Source organism: Schistocerca piceifrons, chromosome 1 (assembly GCF_021461385.2).
Source record: "Schistocerca piceifrons isolate TAMUIC-IGC-003096 chromosome 1, iqSchPice1.1, whole genome shotgun sequence".
Classification (NCBI taxonomy): Eukaryota; Metazoa; Arthropoda; class Insecta; order Orthoptera; family Acrididae; genus Schistocerca; species Schistocerca piceifrons.
Window position 1 is genome coordinate 655,892,183 of NC_060138.1, and position 23,482 is coordinate 655,915,664.

The 23,482-nt window shown below is 38.7% G+C and overlaps 1 protein-coding gene across 1 annotated transcript in view; it reads right to left on the bottom strand.

Moving 5' to 3' along the window:
• Positions 1 to 23,482, bottom strand: part of LOC124763286 (tricalbin-1-like) — a 295,056-nt gene that overhangs the window by 85,832 nt on the left and 185,742 nt on the right. The window contains exon 13 of the mRNA XM_047249126.1: positions 13,775 to 13,946. Within this exon, the coding sequence (XP_047105082.1) occupies positions 13,775 to 13,946 (172 nt within the window). The remainder of the gene's footprint in view (positions 1 to 13,774; positions 13,947 to 23,482) is intronic.

Genomic DNA, 23,482 nt, shown 5'->3' on the forward strand with positions numbered 1-23,482 from the left:
ACACTTAGCATTATTTAGGGTCCATTGCCAATTTTAAAACCATTCAGATATCTTTTCTAAATCATTCTGCAATTTTTCTTAATCTTGATAAGTTTACTGGATAATAAATGACAGCATCATCTGCAAACAACCTAAGATGGCTGCTCAGATTGTCTCCCAAATCATTTATATAGATAAGGAACACCAAAAGGCCTATAACACTACCTTGGGGAATGCCAGAAATCACTTCTGTTTTACTCAACAACTTCCCATCAATTACTACAAACTGTGACCTCTATGATAGGAATTTGCAAATCCAATCACATAACTGAAATGATATTCCACAAGCACCAGTTTCGCTACAAGCCACTTGTGTGGTATAGTGTCAGGAAATCTAGAAATAAGAAATCAATTTGAACTCTCGTCAGTAGCACTCAGCACATTCCTCATTTCAGGGCATGGTGAGAGGTAGTCAAAACTGTGATGGAGAATGATTCAGTTGCTTCAGTCCTAGGTAGTGCTGAGTCATTAGGGGAATGCTCCTCTGTGGCTGAAGGGTGGGACTTTGGGAAGTGGTGGGTGACTGGAGAGTAGCAAAACTATAATCATTCAGGATGACATCTAGAATCTCTATGATCATCATTGTACATGACTGCACAACTGCAGTGTCCAAAATGATCTGTCCCTAGATATATCATATACAGTGTTCAATGTGTATATATTAATAAAATTTGATTCCTGTGGAACCACTACTTCTTGGTATTAATTTTTCATTTTCGATTAGTATAGTCACAACCTCTCACTTTCAGTGCACTGAACACTATATTAGATTCAGGAGATTTCAAAAATATTTTAATCTGTTGTGGTAGATGTTACCAAAATAATACATCAAAGATGATTTCATGAGATGACATATTGGAGTCAAATTCTTGTCATAAATTATTACAATATTTCTGGCAGTAATGTATCATTTTCATTCAGATTAGCAGTCACAGCTCTCCCAACACAGTGAATAATTGATTTATGGTTTTAGAGTTTGTTCATTTGAGCTTCGTGAACTTGAATTACAATTTTTTGTTACTGAGAATCAAGCATAAATAACTGATAGTGACATCACTTTCATAATTAATTATTCATCCAGAGAAAAGATAAGGTAATCAAAAACACAAGAACATGTGGAGACACTTATGAGTACCTAAAACAGAACACGAATGTTTTGAAGCTGTGCTAATAAGCTGCTATTGGGAATGAAACTCTCCTTGCTGGGTGACATTAACAACATTTACATGTTTGGCAGCAAGCCTTTCTTTGAGATCCACTTAACCCATCATGTAACAGCACAATGCAGGACTGTCCTTATTCTTTTTTTCCTGATCTATCTTCGTTAGTAATATATAGGCCATGGGTAAACAAAAAACTGTCATATTCTTATTAAAGTGTATTTCCCAAACCTTCATTATTCACATTGTAATTTACCAATAGCTGATATCAATAGTGTACACAGTTGACAAGAAAACATTTTATTTAAGGAAATACTCAGAATTTATTACAACTGCAAGCCATGTGTACATCGAAACTCAACACTTCTAAAAATTGATTGTTTCTATTTTGACTTAGCTTATTTGAAAGCTCTCTTTCAAGCTCAACTTTTACTATTTCTGAAAACATAATACTTCAAAAGTTATTTGTGCTTAAAATTTTTGTGTTCCAGAATATTCCAATTTTAAAATGTACTTCTTGCTGAAATTCAGTATCACAGTCTTGTAGCCCTGATTTTTCTGTTTCCTAAAATATATGCTTTCACTAAAGTAACATGTTAGTTTCTTAATTTAGATTTCACATACTCAAAAATTTTTGAGAAATTTTGGGAATCCCTTGATCATTAAATCTTCCCTCTAATAAAGTATAATCTATTATTTGGTCATTACCTAGCTAAACAGCTTTAAGTTAAACAAATTTAATTCATGACTACTGTATTTTTGTATCTTTAATTTTTTCTTTCTTATATGTTAATATTTAAAATATAACAGTCCCATATTTTGCCATTTTATAATTTCTCTAATGCATATGACTATAAATATGTGCCACATGTAAAGCAGCAGTAAAAGCATGAAGTCAAAAACTGAACTTCAAAGTGAGTTGGAGTTGAACATTCAAGACGTTGCTGTTATCATCAGCCTGGGTATAGCAATCATTACATAAAGTCTGTACTGAGTTGGTAATAAGCATCCAGTATTTTGTTGATCATTGTCACTTCTGAAAGATCTGTAACTCCTTCCAGTTTGTGTAGCTGACTGACCTGCGTTAAAATATAAATACTCAAATATTCTGAGAAAGCAGATCATCGAACTAACCTATATACTATAAATGTAGAGAAAAATGAGAAACAAATTCTGAAATTCTGCAGTGCTGTTTACATTATTTAATAATAGTTCACCCAAATAAATAACCAAAGACATGAGATTAAAGCAAAAATTTGATGAGGCAGAGGCATGCGAAAGAGGTCAGTAAGTTACAATCAATGCTTGCATTTCTTGCAGTGAGGCTTTGATAGCTCATATCCATTGTCACAGTTCCAATTAGAAACCTCAATAAATGTCACAAATATAAATGACATCTTTTTTTTCTATTTGTTCTCCTCCTCAATAATTACTAGCACTAGTTCTGTATGTAATCATTCACTGTGCAATGAAAAACTTGGAATCACAGTTTGAAGTCATTGTGATATATGTTTTCCTCACATTTCCATTCTACATCCATTTTTACTTTATCATCTCCTTTCTAATGAGACTGAGTTTCATTTAAGTATTCTTCCAATTGAGCCCGTGTCAGGTCTCAGGCTAATCACAGCTTCAACTGGCCTCACATGCAAATTTTATCTTGTTGGTCACCGTAAGATAAGCAACCCTAGAATAATGCAAACAGCAGGAAGTGTCTAGTACCTTACTTCATTGAGATGAAACTAAGTATGAAGAAATATATCATGGATTATTTCTGCATACTGTTGTAATCTTTTTTAATAATTATATAAAAATCAAGAGAACACATTACTGATTTCTGACAGTTAATTATTAAAAACACATAATTTTATTTCCAGAAAGAAAAGGATACTCATCAAAGAGAGAGAGATGACTTCCACTTAGTACACAGCAGCACAACTATTATAGTATTAAAAACTTCAGGATGGAAGTAAGAAACAAAAGCAGAAGAGAACATGGAACCATTCACCTGTTGATGGACGATGGGTAATGCAAAGCACACTTGAAAGATCACAAAATTGCAAATTCTCTCTACAGATACATAGACACCCCCTAAACACCCTTTTGTGGAAATAAAAATATGAACTGTTTACTAGTTGGTTCTCCTGGAAGGCAATGTAAAAACAGTCAAAAAGACTGGAGCTGTTGGAAGCATGTAAGACAATTGGTGCAGCAAGAGGGTAGGGAAATACTGGAAGGTAAGAGAGGAGGGAAGTCATACGGCTCACAGTAGATGAGGTGAAATGTGGGTTAACACTGATAATAATTCCAAACCTGAAAGTAAGAGAGGGAGGGGAGGGGGAAGGGGTGGTGTGCGCAAAAGCCACAAGCCAGAAAGAGAGAGAGAGAGAGAGAGAGAGAGAGAGAGAGAGAGAGAGAGAGAGAGAGAGTATGGGGAAGAATATGAGATCAATTTTGGGGCAGGTGAAGAGTAGGATGGAAAACATCAAGAGTGTGGTAATTCCAATCCTAACGCTGATATGCTGGAAGATACAAATCACAAAAAAGGGATACATTTTGAAAAACTTAATGAAATGTAAAAGCACAATACAACTGAACAACTCATAATGTTGCGCAGACAGAATGAACAAGAGAACAGAGTCAAACATCTTGACATCAAAGATAAACAAGAGTTGACTTGGTTGATGATAGACAGAATGTAGCAAAAACCAGGTAGGACACTAGTGGTCCCACAATGTCAATATGGACGTGGCACAGGTAACAGTTGGGAATGCTGAAGTGTACAAGAGGGGGCTTACTCATCTGACATGGGATACTCGCAAGTGTCCAAGCGTGACAATTGTTTTTTTATACCTGCCCAAATAAAATGCTCAGTGATTATTTTCGTGGTAGCTTTGATGCTCAGGTGGGCCAATCCATGCAGGGATGCAAAGATTGTCTAGTGTAGAAGGGTAGGCAGGACTGGGCAAGCATGCTTGTTGAGGTTTTGCAGATGATGGGTATGTAGGAAGCTGGGAGGGGGTGAAGCTGGGAGTACGTGAAGCTCGAGTGTTAAAGAGCATTTTGTGTTCGTCAATATTTCAGCTAGCTCAATATCATCTGTAGACTTGCTAATGTGTTCACATCCAGGAGAGTCAAGATAATGTTTATGCACAGCAAGTAGTCTGTGACTATGTTATAGAACCTATGTATATACCATACATCCACAGAATAGTGACAGATGAGGTCCATGTGCCAGAGTGGTCGAGGCAGAACATCCTTTCCAGGCTTGTGAATGGCATCAGCCAGTGAACAGTGGTCTATAATTATGGTGAACTTGTGACCCTCAATATCATCGCAAAAGTGTTTGATTGCTTCGTACACCACGAGAAGTTTGAGGTCAAACATTGATCATTTATGCTGAGATGTAAAAGTTCCTTAGAATACAACTGAAGAGGCTTGGTTGTGTTGCCAATATGCTGCTGCAATACTGCGCCAATCTATGTGTCACTCTCACCTGCAGTAACTGAGATGTGAGCATCAGGCACTGAGTGAGCCACTGCGACAGCAGTTTTGAGTGATTCTAAAGGCACCTTCCTAGTGCCTGAGATGTTCTTACCAATGAGGGTGTCAGTAAGGGAAGACTGGATAAAGGTGGCAAGTGGAAGATGGAGATGGTACAAACTTACAGTAGCAAGGAACATATGTAGTTCATGGTAGTCTGTAGGTAAAGGTAGGTTCCAAATGAAATCGGCATGGTCAGATGTTGGTTGGGTGCCGTTACACAAAATGGTATAACCATGAAGGTGTCACTGTTGTGTGTCAGTAGTTATTTTTTATGACTGGTACAACACTGTTGGGGTATAGAGTCAACCTGGACCTGTGACAGGTGGTGATCACACTACTGAGGGGTAGATGAAAAAATCAAAATGTCATCAAGATAAACATACGCGAATGGCAGGTTGAACAAGAGAGAGTCAGTAAAACTCTGTGAAGTTTGGGCAGCATTTTTGTGGCCGTAAAGCATTATTGGGGTAATCAGTGTACTTTTTTGGAATGTAATCAGTGAACATAGGTATTCTGTGGTAAGCCTTGTGGCAGTCCAGGACATTAAAACACCCATGTACCATTAAGCAACTGCGAGAAGTCTTGGATGTGAGGGATAGGCTAGTTATCTATAACAAGCCACCTTTTTTCTGAATAAGATGTATGTGGGAAGACCAAATGCTGTCCAAAGAGTGAATGATTTCAGCATCAAGTGGTTCACTGATGGTTGACTTGGCATGTCGTAACTTATGACGTATGAGTGGTCCTTCCGTTGTATTAACTCTGTGGCACATGCCATCAGAGATTGCTGCCACAAGCTCGTTGTTGCAACTCGCTTAAGGACCTTCACTGTAACTGTGTGAGCAGGAAATACACTGGGGTGAGACACTGCAGAGACAAACGTGATTGACCATGGAATCCTGAAACATCAATGGCGGTGAAGGTAGAGCAGACTAGACAGAAGCCGCTTTGTGCACTTGTGAAGAAATCGTGCTGCAGGGCTGGCATACTACATGAAGAGCCCGTGCCAACCATGAAGGTGCAGCAACTATTTGTTGACTTAGTGAGGCATTGTGCACTCAATGAGCACTGAGGGCAGAGTGTTGGTGCCAAACTGCGAGCTGGGTCGGTAACACAGAACACTCAGAGAGGGAGTGTAGGAAGAGGGGGCCTTGTACACATGCCATGGAAGGAGTGCTGAACAGCCTGGGCTTAGTGCACCAGATGCATGGTGTAGCAGTGAAGCCAACTCTTGGTAGAGGTCACAAGCAATTAGGGAGTAGGTGCAGGTAGTGCCCGAAAGTTAGCACCAGGTGGCTATGTGTTGTCCCGTGCAACCATGTGTGCTCTCGCATAGCTCCTGCCAGCTAAGTGAAGTGGAGTGGGGTGGACGGGAGGGGGGAGGTGTCGCTCATAGTACCAACATCATCATCTGAATGACTATTCGAGCTAGTGAGAATGTGTCTGTGCTGCAGGGTGCTATATGCTTGATCTTCAGTGCATAACTTATTTGCCAGCAGACTGGAAGCATATGGCAATAATTGTAATTGCAATTCATAGGGGATTTTGATGAACCACAATGTCTATAACACATTGTCGAGCATGAATTCGATGTCCGGTGATGCACGGAGGTGCACCAAAGTTGGGGTGAGGACGTAGACCCTAAGTTCTCATCATATTAATACAATGTGCAATCTTGGAAGGGTCCATGGCAAATGTTCAATAATAATAGTTTTATCCTCAGAGTATTTGTGATAGGCAGGTGCAGTGACGACCGAGTCACTGATAAGGTTCATGAGGTTGTGCAAATGACCAACCAGGCAAATAAAACAGGAGTCTTTGTCCATAATGCTATGAAGGTCAAAGATGTTGTCTGTTAAAAATACCAATTGTGTGGATTGTCCTTCAGTAATGGAGGGAATTAAGGAAACCTACTGGATAAAACCGTTTGCATAGGTGTTGGTGTAGGAGGTATATCTGAGTGACTGGTAAGGGCAGTACAGCATTGGCAGTGCCAAAATCTTGATTGAGCAGTTGCAGATATCCCGATGAGGCACCAACTGAGTTCACCATGGGGTGGGGGTGGGGGTGGGGGGGTGGAGGGTGGGGTGGGGTGGGGGGGGGGGGATGCCTGAAGGAAAGGTGCAGCTGACCATCATGGGATACAGCTGTAGCTGCAGAATGCAAAAACTGAGAAGTCAGAATATAGGGAGCCAGAGAGTGAGTGCTATCTATAGAAGGCAAGTAGTGCACAGATCCCAGGCCATCGAATGGCAGTGGTGAAATATGCAGTACAGTAGTTGCACATTGTGAGATACCACCAGGTTCAGAACATACACTGTAAACAGGTTGTGCAACATGCGAAGTGCAGAAATCGACATTATTGTATGGAAACATTGGAGTCGGTGCATTGTTTTCGCACCACTGTGCAGTTGATGAGGAAAGAGCGTCCATTTGAGTCACATAGGGGCAGAATTGTTACTGCTTCAGTTTCATGTGGGATGTGGAGGACAGCATGTTTGAGGTCCACAGTCTCCCAGTGCAATGTAATGGGGTAGCACAGAGTTCAACATGTTATACATTGCCGGGTTCATAGTTGAAACTTCCTGGCAGATTAAAACTGTGTGCCAGACCGAGACTTGAACTTGGGACCTTTGTCTTTTGCGGGCAAGTGCTCTACCAACTGAGCTACCCAAGCATGGCTTTACTTCTGCCAGTACCTCATCTCCTACCCTCCAAACTAACTCATAGTTAGTAAGGTGCGCACGCAGAAGTAAACTAACACCAGAATAATTTTTGACAGAATGTGGGGGAGTCTGGGGATGTACACACTCAGGTTGAGAATATACTCACTAATCACACTTCCAGTACACTTTATCCACATGCGGTGAGCTGTAAGATGGTGAATATAGATTGCCACAATAGCAGTCTGAGACATAGTGCACATTTGTATTGCAGGCATTGAAAATGATGTTTACAATGTTTGTTAGGGTCACCAATATAGTGATTCCAGTTCTAATGATGATATGGTAGAGGATGTAAATCACCAACAAGTGATTCATTATCAAAAACATTAATGAGACATGGAAGCACAATACTCTCGAACAACTCATAATGGCATACTGACAAAAATAACAAAAGAGGAGAGTCAAAGATCATAAAATCAAAGATGAATGATAGTGTTCTAGTGGGTGATAGTTGACACAAGAGGAAATGACAAGAGCAAGGAAGTGGGAAGTGGAACAGAGCATAAAAGGGGTGACAAAAGGTGTCCATGTGATTTCTGTATGCACTCTAACTTATGGTAGCCAGTGTTAGCCTTTATGGAGTTAGTTTTTATTAACTTATTATTTTATGTCAAAACTAATAAAAAAATAACATATCGTATCAGGACAACTTAATTGAACAATAAATGGGATCATTCAGCTAAGTTATTTAACTCACATACTTCCAAAACCATTTGAGATACTGTGATTCTGTTTTCACTCAGATGAAATGTAAAGAAGTCCTCACTGAACTAAATATAATCTCTTATCATAGCTGTATTAACCAAAGAAATGACCTTCATCTCTTTAATTAGAACTATAGTAATGTCTGTTAGTATTGTTGAATTTAAAGAGACAAATTCAACAGTGTTTCACTCAGAAAAATCAGAAAAGTAGTTTTACAGAAATTATAACACTTAGCAGCTGGAATTCATTTAAAAAATAAATTGTTTGCTGAATGATGCAAGGTTGAAGTATTTGAGATAAGTTTAATTTAAAACACAATGTGACTACATGTGGTTGGACTGACACATCAACTCTAAAGCAAAGAATGTGGCATCTAATGATGATTCAGTAGTTAAGTACAGTAACAATTCTCCTCTTGTTTCCGCAAGAGATTTAGAAGGAAAGTGAATGTCACAAATTGAATAGGCTTTTTAGACAAGAAATTCAGTTATAACTTCACACAAAAAATTTAACAGGAGTTTAATTTTGAGATACACATGCATACTGTAAAATTACAATACCAGCCAAGGCAACAAAAATGAAATCATGAAAGAAAGTGGTAATAAACACTTCCTCCAATTATGTCAGCAATTCATTCAAAATGCAACCATCTACCTTAAAACATGTTTGCAGTCACCATTGCACTGACTTCTGATTACTCTGAAGATACTCCTCCAATAATATCTGACACACTACAAGAATGCTTTGTTTTAACACCTCTCAGGGCATCAGAACTTGTGTAGAGACTTCATCTGTGAGTTTATCCCACAGAAAAATGTCAAGCAGTGTCAAACAAGTTGAACATGCAGACCAACTGATAATGCCTTCACATCCTGTCTATCAACCAGAAAACAGCCAGGTAAGTGATTTTCTAACCATAGATGACCAGCTTCAAGTGGTACTTTCTCTATGAGAGTTTATAGCAGAGTGGTGCGTATTTGCTACAATTAAGATTTCTTTAATAGGGTAAGGACCATTTCTGTCTTCTCCAACAATCCAAGAACAAACATTCACACACAACCACCGCTGATGTTTAATTTGCTTAAGCTAGTGTGAATGACTGGCAGCCCAATAATGCATAATTTTTATACCTCTCTCTGTGATTTGTAGTGGTTGCTTCATCAGTAAAGATAATTCTTTGAAGATATGGTGGGAACAGGATAGAGCTGCTAGATGCAGCAGTAAGAAGCTGTCCCCTGTCAATATACCATAGTGGATTCAACTCAACAGTTCTCACTGCATTCCTTCTGCAGTCACCATACACAAGCAGAATATACACAAATACTTCATCTGTAATGGATTTTCTCTCAAACACTGTGGCTGATGAGGTAATACGGATAAAGATGGTTGATTCAATACTTTGGTCTCTTCTATTTTAAACACCTTTACAAGTTTCAATGGTTGGGCCAAATCAGCAATTGGATTAACCCTGTCATCATTGATGGGACATTTATGTACCACTGAAGTAATTTGCAGTTTTGAGTGTTGGGATGTCTCAGTCCACATACATATAGTCCTGCAATCTACTGAGAAGCTTTCAGAACTTAGAGAAAAATGCTATGGACCATTGGCTGAATGTACTGGTGGGTGTGAGTGGCTGCATGAGACAGCATGTATTTATAGCCAGAAAATCGTGTCTGTTTCATGAAAATCAAATCACATCACATTTTATGGGTTCCAAGAATGTCTGGAGTGAGTAACTGTGTTCCCCCATGCACTACAGATACTGTACATGCAAGTAATGTACTGCTTAGTGGTGCTGGCTACTGTGGAAAGTACGGGATTGGCTAACAACAATATGGAAAAGATAGACAGCTACTCACCACAAAGAGGAGACTTTGACTCGCAGACAGGCACAGTGAAAAAGAACACTAGAAATACTTTTAGCTATTGGATACAGCCCTTCCTCAAAAGTAGAATTCTTACACATTCACACAAAAACTACTCACACACATGGCCACTGTCACTGGGTGCTTAGGTCCAACTGTGATTGCATATGATGTGAGCAGCAATTTACCTGGGGTGGCTAGTGGTGTTAAATACTATAATTTTTGAAAACTACTTATCAGATTACAAGAGCAAAATTTATTTGAATTAATACAACAGAAATTATTATTAATACAGTAGAAATTATTATAAATTCATTTGAAAAATAGAAGTTGATACCAATATCTCTGTAATTAATAGATCTATGACAATATACTATAAATGGTTTGGTAATGACTTCCTTACAATTCACCTGCACAGAAGTAGAATTACATTATCTTATAAGTTTCTGTAAACACACTCTAAGAAAAGAAACTATACACCACAAAGTAATTATTTGAATGGGGCAGAAATGAGATGTGATGTAAATGTACAGACAAGCAAGGCTTACAATTTCAGAAAAACTGGATGATTTATTCAACAGAACGGCTTCACAAATTGAGCAAGACAATAAAATGTTGGTCAATCTCTGTCCCTTATGGCCAGCCGGAGTGGCCGAGCGGTTCTAGGCATTACAGTCTGGAACCGCGCGACCGCTACGGTCGCATGTTCAAATCCTGTCTCGGGCATGGATGTGTGTGATGTCCTTAGGTTAGTTAGGTTTAAGTAGTTCTAAGTTCTAGGGGACTGATGACCTCAGAAGTTGAGTCCCATGGCGCTCAGAGCCATTTGAACCATTGTTGTCCCTTATGCAAACAGTTATTCAGTTTGGCACTGATTGACAGAATTGTTGAATGTTCTTCTAAGTGATATTGTGCCCAATTCTGTCCAATTGGCTTGTTAGTTTGTCAAAATCCCAAGCTGGTTTGAGGGCCCTGTTCATAATGTTCCAAACATTCTTATTGGGGAGAGATCCAGCACCCTTGATGGCCAAACTAGGGTTTGGCAAACACGATAGCAAGCTGTAGAAACTCTTACTCTGTGCAGGCGGGCATTATCTTACTGACTTGTAAGCCCAGGATGGCTTGCCATTAAGGGCAACAAAACAGCATAGAATATTATCGGTATATTGCTGTGCTGTAAGGGTGCCATGGATTGCAACAGAAGTGGGACATCAGACCATCACTCCTTGTTGTCAGGCTATATGGTGGGTGACAGTCAGGTTGGTATCCCACTGCTGTCCAGGGCATCTGGGCTCAAGTCGAAGCGGGACTCATCACTGAAGACAATTCTACTCCAACAAATGAGATTCCATGCTGAAGATGTGTCTGAGATGCCTTGGACAGCAGTAGGATACCTACTTGACTGTCACCAGCCATATGACCCAACAGAAAGTGCCATTTCTGTTCATAGCTGGACCTCTACAGTTGTCATCCCTTACAGTACAGCAGTACTTTGACAATATTCTACAGCCTGTTTTGTTGCCCTTCATTGCCATCCATCCCCATCAGCAAGATACTGCCTGCCCACACAGGGCGAGAGTTTCTACTGCTTGTCGTTGTGCTTCTTGGCCATCAGGGTTGCTGGAACTCTCCCAAATTGAGAACATTTGAAACATTAGGGTTAGGGCCCTCTAACCAGCTTAGGATTTTCACAATCTGACACACCAATTGGGCAGAATTTGGCACAGTATCCCTCAGGAGGATATCCAAATACTCTCTCAATCAATACAAAGTCAAGAGCCAGAGGTGCACTAATGTGTTATTGACTTGTTTAATTCATGAAGCTCTGTTTCTTGAACAAATCATCCAATTTTTCTGAAATTGTACTCATTTGTTTGCCTGTATATGTACATCTCATCTACCAATTTCCACCCCATGTGGATAATTTTTTAATGGTGTGTCTTTTTTCTCTTTTTTTCTGAGAGTGTATTTAAGGTGAACAGCTTAGCTAAACCACACTCTATGCATAGTTCAGTGAGATATACCGGGTTCTCAAAAAGTCGGTATAAATTTGAAAACTGAATAAATCACGGAATAATGTAGATAGAGAGGTACAAATTGACACACATGCTTGGAATGACATGGTGTTTTATTAGAACCAAAAAAATACAAAAGTTCAAAAAATGTCTGACAGATGGTGCTTCATCTGATCAGAATAGCAATAATTAGCATAACAAAGTAAGACAAAGCAAAGATGATGTTCTTTACAGGAAATGCTCAATATGTCCACCATCATTCCTCAACAATAGCTGTAGTCAAGGAATAATGTTGTGAATAGCACCGTAAAGCATGTCCGGTGTTATGGTGAGGCATTGGCGTCGGATGTTGTCTTTCAGCATCACTAGAGATGTCGGTCGATCACGATACACTTGCGACTTCAGGTAACCCCAAAGCCAATAATCACATGGACTAAGGTCTGGGGACCTGGGAGGCCAAGCATGACGAAAGTGGCGGCTGAGCACACGATCATTACCAAACGATGCGTGCAAGCGATCTTTCACGCGTCTAGCAATATGGGGTGGAGTGCCATCCTGTATAAATATTGTACATTCCAGTAGGTGTTTATCAGCCAGGCTGGGGATGATGCGATTCTGTAACATATCAGCATACCTCTCACCCGTCACGGTAGCAGTTACAAAACCAGAATCACACATTTCCTTGAAGAAAAAAGGCCCGATAACGGTAGATGTGGTAAATCCAACCCATACCATGACTTTCTCATCAAGCATGGAGTTTCCACGACAGTTCTGGGATTTTCGATAGCTCAAATTCTGCAGTTGTGGGCACTGTCAGACCCTCAGAGCGTGAAATGAGCTTCGTCGGTCCACAACACGTTACTCAACCAATCATCATCTTCCGCTATCTTTTGAAATGCCCACACCGCAAATGTCCTCCGCTTCACTAAATCGCTAGGTAACAGTTCATGATACCGATGCATTTTGTATGGATAGCACTGCATGGTACGCCTCAGTGCCAATCAAACGGTAGTGTATGGAATGCTGGTGCAACGTGCGACTGCACGAGTGCTAACTTCCCCGTGCATAGACGAACCCACTACAGTCTCCATTTCTTCTTGAACTGTCTCAGTTATTTTACGCCTTGTGCTCGTTCGGCCACTATGGGGTCTATCGTCTAAACAACCCGTAGCTTCGAACTTCAAAATCATTCTCGCCACTGCTGCATTTGTCAACGGACCTTTACCCGTTCGAATCCCCTTCCTATGGTGATAGGATCATAACACTGAACTAGCACATTCCCCATTCTGATGATACAGCTTAACTAAAAGTGCCTTTTCAGGTAACATCAACATGGTGCGACTGCTGGCGCATCTGATTCTCTCTCTCATTACAGCTCCTTTTATACATGATTGTTATGCACAGTCACTGACGTTTTGCTGTCTCGCGCCATCTGTTGGGCATTTTGTGAACTTTGTTTTTTTTTTTTTTTGGTTCTAATAAAACCCCATGTCATTCCAAGCATGTGTGTCAATGTTTACCTCTATACTGACTTTTTGATCACCCAGTAAATGAGCATAGATTGCTTTTTATCAATGAAAAATCAGTGGTTGTTAGTGTTCCAGTTTATCCCATGAAGGCAGATAGCAACTAATCTGCAAATATAATATATGATGTTAATTACACAGTTTGAGTACCTTCAAAGAAAATGGAAATCTAAGAACTATGTTTCTCACCACATCAAGTGTTTCACCATTCCGAGGCAATGCCATGATTGCGCTTTCATCCCAGCAAGGATTCAGAGTCTTCTTTTTAACACTAGATTTATATTTAACTTCACCACTGATCTTAAGCTCACAGTAGGGGTCACTAAATCCATTTAAATCTTTGGATTCTAGGTCATGAGCCCTGAAACAAAAATTATTCATAATGTTTTTAAATGTTATCTAGTGTTCAGTATATTCATAAAACAGTTCAATAAAATTAATAAACACAATATTCCTACTCTCCTTTGAATTCACCTAATCCACAAGAGGTTCACTAGTAGCATTTCTGATATGATGGTTCAGTTTATACAGTTCTTATCACTCACTTTTAGCTGATATTGTTCCCTACATTTATATAACACTGAGCAATCACTTTTATGGTAGTAGACATGTTATTGGTGACAGCAATGCTCTTTACTCTGTCAGTAAGCTTAGTTTTTCTTTCAGTGTTATGTTTTGCAGATGAAGTGCAGTTCAGTCTTTATAGAAGAGTTAAATGGCCAACATTTACACAATACATCAAAAATCACTAATGTACTGGTGGCTCATAAGTAGAGTTCGAGTTTTGCATGTTTTGCATATCATTTTTTATGATACCTGGTGTTATATCTTTACAAATTATGATGTTTTGGAGGTACTAGGCTACTTTAAATTCAAATTTAAATTGCATATATTTGCATATTTTTGGTGTTTGAGCATATTATTGTCATATGTAGAGGAAATGGCCATAAAGATGCATATTTTTGACATTTAGAGGTCATACTGAAGTTCATTTTGTTCCTTGACAATCTGAGAACCTCCCAGAATATTAGGCCAATAAATTTCCAAAATGAGATAATACAGGATGAGCCATCAGAACAAAAGTCTTTCAGATAAATGTTGGTAGCTTATGGAGGGACATAGTCTTGTTTTTCCACTTAGGTAGTCTCTCAGATAAGGATGCTAAAGAGTTGTCATGGTTCATTGGCGCAAGATGGATTATCGGAGTAGAAATGTGCTTCGGTATTTGTTGCCCGCAGTTAATGTGTGTTCAGGTCGCTCACCTGATCTCTGCAGTGTGCCAACAATGCCCTACTAGTTATTGTTGGCATTTCGGAATTTGAATCATTCTTGCGTGTGTTTCTGTGCTCTTTGCTACCTCCTTCAAATATTGAATATGCCCAGGCCAAAAACCAATGATTTATGGAAATGGATCAGAAGTGACTGTGGGTTCACAACGAACCAAAAAATAATATTCTGCCAACTATATGAAAAAGAGGTAAGTTTAAATTTTTTTTCTTTTTCGATAATTTTTCCAAGAAATTAAAACAATTGTTAAATTTATTTGTAAATTTGCATGCATGTTTCCTTTGTACAAATGGGAAGGAACAAAAAAAAAACCTTTAGGAATTACCTTCGGCGTTCATGCAAAAAAAAAAAAAAAAAAAAAAAAATGTTAAATGTTGTAAGGGGATTGAAATTCCAATTTTTAGAAACTTATTTGTAGTCTTAATTCATCTTTTTGATTGACCATCTTGTAGGTACACACTGTTCTCTTACATTTTTGTACAATTGTACGTACTTATTGATATTCATTCAGTTCTCCAACACTTTAGGTCAGGGTTGAGAAAAGATTTCAACTGGATCAGCATAAAAGGACATCTCAGCACCAGAACAATGTAACCAAGACATAGTTGCAAACTTCACAGCAACAACTGATCTCCTCATTTTTTAAGCATATGGACAACAAAAATGAGTTCAATGAAGATCTTTGCGAGGCTTTAATAAATGCAAACCTCCCCTTGAATAAGCTGGAGAAGGAAGGATTAAGGACGCCACTGTATGAAAAGTAAGGTTTTTGGTAATTTTTATGAACATAGGCATGTGAAAGTCAATGGATGTAATTTGATATATACATGGGCCAAAATAATAGTCATTTAATTAAAAAACTCTAAAAATAAATTTAAATTATGTTTGAATGTTTATTTTTGTAAAATGAACATTTTTACTTGAACATAAAAAACTAAATTTAAAGTGAGTGAAGTTTTTCAAGAAAGGAAAAGAAAAATGAAGAAAGGACTTGAGAAGAAGACAGTCTGTCTCAAAATGTTCACTGCAAAAAAGGAAGTAAATTCATTTTTAAAGAATATAATTTTTTGTGCGAACTAAACAACTATTATTTTGGTCAATGTATATACATAAGAAAATAGTCATAATACAGGCAGGTGCTACAACCGATATGTTTCTTTTGGTGCGTATGTCTCCTACGTAGTGTCCACATCTTTATGCAAATTCTTTAATTTAGTTTCTCTATTTCAGACATTGGAGACTATTAGGAAAGACACTGGCGACTATCCAGTCTGTCTATCTGTTGACTAAACCACTGATTCTTGCGGTTGGTAAATGGTGCACATCATAGTTGGAAAACTCTCTGCTGATGAGACTGGACAACTACACCTCATAATGTGCAAAGAAGTTGAATGAACAACACGCGCCTTGACTGCACACACAGTGCAGGAAGCATTGTGTAAATTTTGCCAATATTGAATAGTTTAAAATAAATTATAGGTAATATAAGAGTGCAGATTTTCACATCATATCCCGAGCCAATAATTAGTTTTTCACATCATGTCCTGAGTCAATAATAAAATAATAAAAAAAAATTTTTATAATCCTTTCATTTTCTTTCAAGCATGCTATGCAGAAGTTGTTATAACTTCAAGTTGAACAAATGTATTTCAAGGAAGACGCAATACATGAAGGTCACAGATCAAGTAAACAGAGTAAGACGTGTGTACACTTTAACAGTCAAATCATAACTGAGTCCAAGTCTAGTGGCCACTGGCTGGCTGGCTGCTTAGGTGGCGCTGCTGCTGCATGGCTGGCAGACAGCGCCACATGTAGAGGACGTGCGTAACTGCACGGCAGCACTTTGAAAGATCGGCGAGTCACAACAAAGTGAAGATCAGAAATGTGGGAGAACAAGGTTTTGGCCGTTGTGACAGATAGTGCCGCATATATGCTGAAGGCCGCAGAGTGTCTCCAGGTGTTTTACCCTAAAATTATTCACCCCATGTGTTTGGTTCATGGCATCCATTGAGTTGGTGTGGAGATCAGAGCCACACTGCCAGAGGTCAACAGCCTTATATGTTCGGCAAAGAAGGTTTTCATCAAAGCACCAAGTCGAGTGAGAGCTTTGAAGGCTGCTCACCCTGACTGTCCTCTGCCACCTGAACCAGTCTTGATGAGGTGGGGAATGTGGATTTCAGCTGCAAACTGTTGTGCAGACAACCACATAAAAGTTGAAGAGGTATGGATGCATATGTAGCTCTGGATAAATTGAATAAGCAAAGAAAACAAACACAACATAGAATTCCAATATTAAGCTTATTTCTCTGTACAGCAGTTTTCAGCTTGATACCAACATTCACTAGATTACTACTTTCTTGTTCCATGTCCTAAAAGGCTTTGAAGATAGCGAAAATTTAGCCATACCAAAAGCCAGGGACACACTGAAGAATTCCAGCATGTTACATAGCCTACCTTTCAACTGAGCACATTTAGGTGGCCTTCCAGACCTAATTGAGAAGTTTGAGACTCATAAAATGGAAGTTACGAAGGCAGTGGCTCTTGTTGAAGGACTCAGAACCTTCATAGAAATCCTGGTTGGCCTACGATTTGGAAGATCGCTCAGTTAATAGATGAAGAGAAATGCTCCAAGAATCTAGATGATTTCACGTTGTCTGATGTCACTGCTCTTAAATTTTTACCTGTAGCATCATGTAATGTTGAACGATAATTTTCAAGATTGAAAATGTTATTATCTGACCACAGGAAAAATTTTCATGTAGAGAATACAAAAAAAATATTGGTAGTTCAAATAAACTCTAATTTTTAGAATTTACCAAACTTATCGTGTAAGTACCCATGTTATACTTCATGTTATTCATTGAATTATACCAATTATTGAAAATATTTGATAGTTATTCACTAATTTTCCCAAGTAAGATACATATTTCAAAGAATTTATGTAAGAGAAATGCATAATTAAAGAATTTTAGCTGCATTTTTAAATATATAAATAAGATCATATTTTAATTGCATATTTCAAGGAGTTTTGGCACACATTTCATGGGTTTTAAGTGCATATCAATCCGAACACTACTCCTAATGCACCAGAGACGTCATTGTACTAACGGAAAAGAAGAAACAATGTCTGTGGTTTACAGATTAGCCAGAAAACTATCTCTGGAAGTAAATAGTCTATACCAAGGTATTCATATTATTTTATCCCATCAATGTATAAGAACAAATAATTTAAGGAGAAAAAGTAAGAATTCACTGGATAGTAGTAGCAATGAATCAAACACAACTGAGAACTTGGTTAGCTTTCGGGGGAATCTTTTTCCACCCACCTACCCACCTACCCACACACACACACACACACACACACACACACACACACACACACACACACACCTGTAAAGTTACACTGACTGAACTGAGTGCTGTAATGGCAGATTGAGTAGGGTGGCATGTTGTCTTGGATGGAGTGGGTGAGAGGACAAAGAAGGCAGGGAGTGGGAGGGATGGTTGGGGAATAGTGGCTGATAACTGGGAGCAAGAGGCAGCAGGTCCACAAAATAGGAATGTAGCATCGATGATCTCATTCTGGACACAGGCAGGGGTAGATTCAACAACAATGTTGAAGAGGTGTCAAAACCTAACTGGCATACACTCAAAGAAAGATGTCAGATATTTCACAAATATCTGCATACTAAAAGCAAAAATCACCAAAACATGCTCAAAAATTCCACTAGTCAGCTTTTTGGAGATAAATTTAAAAAAAAATTCTTCAGCACTGTGTATTGCTTCTGCAGAGACTATGAAACAGTGGCATATAAGCAATCATTTTTCCGATGTTCCATCAGTTAATAACGTAGAAATAAACATTCTCTAGTACAGAATTACACCTTTTCCATGACAGCCTGCACTGATTCCAAGAAAATCAGTAATGTAAAAAGCAACTTGTTCTTTTCACATATCCTGAAAGCCATAGATAAAGATGAACACGGATCAGTATCTCTTGACTTCCAGAAATAATTCAAGTTAGCATTATGTTGACATATAGTAACAAAACTACACTCATATGTTGTATCAAATAAAATTTTTGACTAGATTCACAATTTCTTGGATGAAGTGTCATTAACAAAGGGAGAAGTTACTTCATAGATATTCAAGTAATACATACCGAAATTCTTGCTGTCTATGTTTTACTTTAATGACCTGACAGACAATATTAATATCAACCTCAGATTTTTTGCAAATGATGAAGTACTATTTGAAAAAACTTCACAGATATCCAAGCAGATCTTGATAAGTTTTCAAAGTGATGTGTGCACAGAAATGGAAAATTCTGCACTTGATAAAATGCAGACAAGTCGCATATGCCTGGATATAGCAATCTGGGGGGATACTGAATGGAACAATCACATTTGGTCAGTTGAAAGTAAAGCAGGTGACAGGTATGACACAGAGAGAATGCAATCAGTTTTCAAAGTAAACACTTGTGCATTCAATCTTAGAATATTGATCAAGTGTGTAAACCCCTTTGAAACAGGGCTAACAGTTTAACAGCATAAATGGTCACAAGTTTGTGTGACTCACAGGAGAGAATTATGAAAATGTTGAAAAACCTGAGTTGGTAGACACTTGGAGAGACACATCAGTTATCCCACAAGAACATAATGATGAACTTTTAAGAAGCAGTACTAAGTGAAGAATCTAGGACTATGTTTCAATTCCCTACATATTGCTCCTGTAACTGCTGTGAAGACAAGTCTAGACTAATTAAAATGTGTATAAAGACATTTAGGTAGTCGTTCTTTCTGCCAGTTCATACGCTTATGGAATAGGAAGAAAACATAACACATAGTACAACTTCATTGTAGTTTGCAGAGTATGTAAGTGGATGAAGATGCTACTATATGGTACAATAAAAGCCACCCTTTGCCAAACACATTATACAAATTTAAAGTGGACAGATGTTGTAACTGACACTGAAATGTTAAAACATTTTCATCAGGTACATTATTTGCTGTCGGGTTCCGTACTCTATAGACCAGATTCATGACAAACATTATTATGTAGATGATAAAGCTTGGTTGTAATTTACATTGCACTGCTGTCTGCCATAAATTCCTCCTTTGTGCCACTCTCTTCATCTCAGAGTTGTACTTGCACCCAACATCCTTAATTATTTGTTGGATGTATTCCAACGTCCATCTTCCCCTACAGTTTTTATCCTATACAGCTCCCTCAAGTATCATGGAAGTTATTCGTTGATGTCTAAACACATGTTCTATCATCCTGTCCTTTCTTCTTTTCAATGTTTTCCACATGTTCCTATTCTCACTGTTTTTGTAGATGACCTCTTCATTTCTCATCTTGTCACTCCATCAAACTTTCATCATCCTTCCATAGCACCTCATCTCAAATGCTTTGATTCTTCTTTTCTATTTTTGCTACTATCCATGATTCACTTCCATTCAAGTGATGCTCCAAATGCACATTCTCAGAAATTTCTCACTCAAATGAAGGCCGCTGTTTGCTTTAAGTAGATTTCTTTTGGTCACTAATGCCCTCTTTAATTAACTGTGGCCAAATGGCTAAGTTTAGGAACCATGACTGTGTGAAATAATCATTTACATTTTTTTGCTACCAGTCACATTCATTTATTTTATTTTTAATTTAACTCATTGCAAGAAATTTCAAGCATATTTTGTTGATCGTCAGAAACTTATGTATACAGATGTTACTTAAAGATAAACTGTCTTAGTCTAAATTAACTTACAACTGTTTTGTTCTCTTTTCTGCTGCTGGAGTATTTGGGGATATTTGGGAGGAGGAGTGGGCAGTGGGTGGCCATAATATGTCCATTGTTGTCTTCTGCTAGCCTGGAACTGTGCCTTGTTGTTTGACTGATAATACAGCAATTCCAAGGTCCCAAAGTTTCATCTACATTGTTGGTACACTAACAGAGCTGTTCATCAACATTACACTATTGCTCTGTGTCATCTAAAGTATTTAAGGTGTATTGTTTGCAGCTATGGAGAAACATTTGTGTAGTGAAAGTATGTAAAAATAGTGCTATATATGGAGCGCAATACTGCTACTCCTCCTCACTTTCATCATCCTTTGGAGATATGGGAACAAAAACATCAAAGTAGTGTTTCTCTAAAGAGGTATCATATCATTGCTCAGTGTCATCCTGTTGAAAAGTAGCAAGGTGGGCTACCTCCGCTTGCTCTAATACCACTCTTAATATAAATATAACTGCTCTACACAATACATATATCATGTATATAAGAAATATTAAAATTCTTATCTATGTTGTGTTTTTCAAAAACTTATTTATTCAATTTTTACTTTACATCTGATGACAACAACAATGTAAATAATTCATATAGAAATACAAAAATAAAGGAAAGGCAACTACTCACCTATAACAGATCAACACATGAAGTATAGAAACACATAACAGAAAACAGCATTCTCACTAGCTTTTGAGCACTTGCTATTTTTCTAACACTTCTAATAAAAGTACACACATTCACACAAGCAATGACACTCGTATCCAAATGCACACTCCTGTGCCCACGGCAAGGCTGATTATTGATACTTGATTATTGAAAACAGTTGCCTCAACTGATGGAGGTGGGGAGGGGTTAGGGAAAGAATGAAGGAGGAGGTAGTCGGAAACAGCCAGGTCTTTGGGCAGATGGCTCCGCTGCTACACTACAAGATGAAAAGTGGAAGAAGGCAGTGCATGATCTAGAGAGAGAAGAAATGGTGTGGATGGAAGAGAGAAGAGAAATGTATGGTGAGGCAATGGAAAAAGGTTAGTGGAAATTTAGGTCAGGGGTACTGCATAGGATATGCTGGAGCAACAATTCCCATTTGCATCATTCAGAGAAACTTCTGCTGGAACGGAGTATCCAAAAAACCTGATTAGTGAAGCAGCTGTTGAAGTCATCTGTACTATGGGGTACAGCACATTTAGCTTGTTGGGTTGGGTTGTTTGGGGGAAGAGACCAAACAGCGAGGCCATCAGTCTCATCGGATTAGGGAAGGACGGGGAAGGAAGTCGGCCGTGCCCTTTCAAAGGAACCATCCCAGCATTTGCCTGGAGCGATTTAGGGAAATCACGGAAAACCTAAATCAGGATGGCCGGACGCGGGATTGAACCGTCGTCCTCCCAAATGCGAGTCCAGTGTGCTAACCACTGCGCCACCTCTCTCGGTAGCACATTTAGCAACAAGATGGTCAAGCTTGCCACAGTTTGACAGTAGCCATTCATGCAAGTGTCATGCCCACACAGAATTCTGTACAGTAATTGCAGCATAGCTGATATATAACACAGCCACTTTCATATGTGGCACTGCCTTTTATTGTGTTGGAAATACCTGTGGCTGGACTGCGGTAGGAGGTGGTGGATGGGTGTATGGAACAAGTCTTGCACCTGGGCTAACCTAAAGAAAATTATCTATGTGTGAATGTGTGTACTTTTATTAGAAGTGTTAGAAAAATAGCAAGTGCTCAAAAGCTAGTGAGAATGCTGTTTTCTGTTATGTGTTTCTATACTTCACGTGTTGATCTGTTATAGGTGAGTAGTTGCCTTTCCTTTATTTTTGTATTTCTATATGAATTATTTACATTGTTGTTGTCATCAGATGTAAAGTAAAAATTGAATAAATAAGTTTTTGAAAAACACAACATAGATAAGAATTTTAATATTTCTTATATACATGATATATGTATTGTGTAGAGCAGGATTGGCAGCAGGACTAAAATAGGGATGGACAAAGATCTTCTGAGAGTTAGTGGGTGGTGGAAAACTACTTTGAGTGATGTAGGTAGGATTTTCAGTAGGACTTCCCTCACCTCAGAGCATAAAGAAAGGTAGTCAAAGCCCTGGTTTAGGATGTGGTTGAGTTTTTTCAAGGCCAGGGTAACACAGGGTGATTAGAGGAGTACTGGTTGGTGGCTGGCCAACAGGATTACTGGTGTCAAAGGAGCAGATGGCATGGGAGATCTGTTGATGGTTGAGTTCAGTAGGATATTGTCTGTCAGTAAAGGCTCTGGTAATGTCATTGGTATATTTCGACAGCTCTTGCTTTCCACTGCAGATGCAATGTCCTTGAATGGTGAGGCAATAAGGAAAAGACATTCTGACATCACTGTATAGCCTTCTTTGTGGGCATGGAAAGCAACCAACTGTCTACTCACACGAATGGCCACTGCCAACTGTGGAAAACATCGAATTTGGCCATTCAGTTGTTGAATATGCTGCACTCCATGACAAAAGTGACTTCACAGCTGGGGAATTTGGATTCTCCATTCCAGCTCAAGTTTCTCTGAACTATGTATATGGGTTCAGAATGAAATTTTCACTCTGCAGTGGAGTGTGCACTAATATGAAACTTCCTGGCATATTAAAACTGTGTGCTGGACTGAGACTTGCACTTGTGACCTTTGCCTTTCCTAAGCAAGTGCCCAAGCAAGCATTAAAACAGTTTTAATCTGCCTGGAAGTTCCATATTAGTGCACTCTCCACTACAGAGTGAAAATTTCATTCTGGAACATACCCCAGGCTGTGGCTAAGCTATGTCTCCACAATAACCTTTCTTCCAAGAGTGC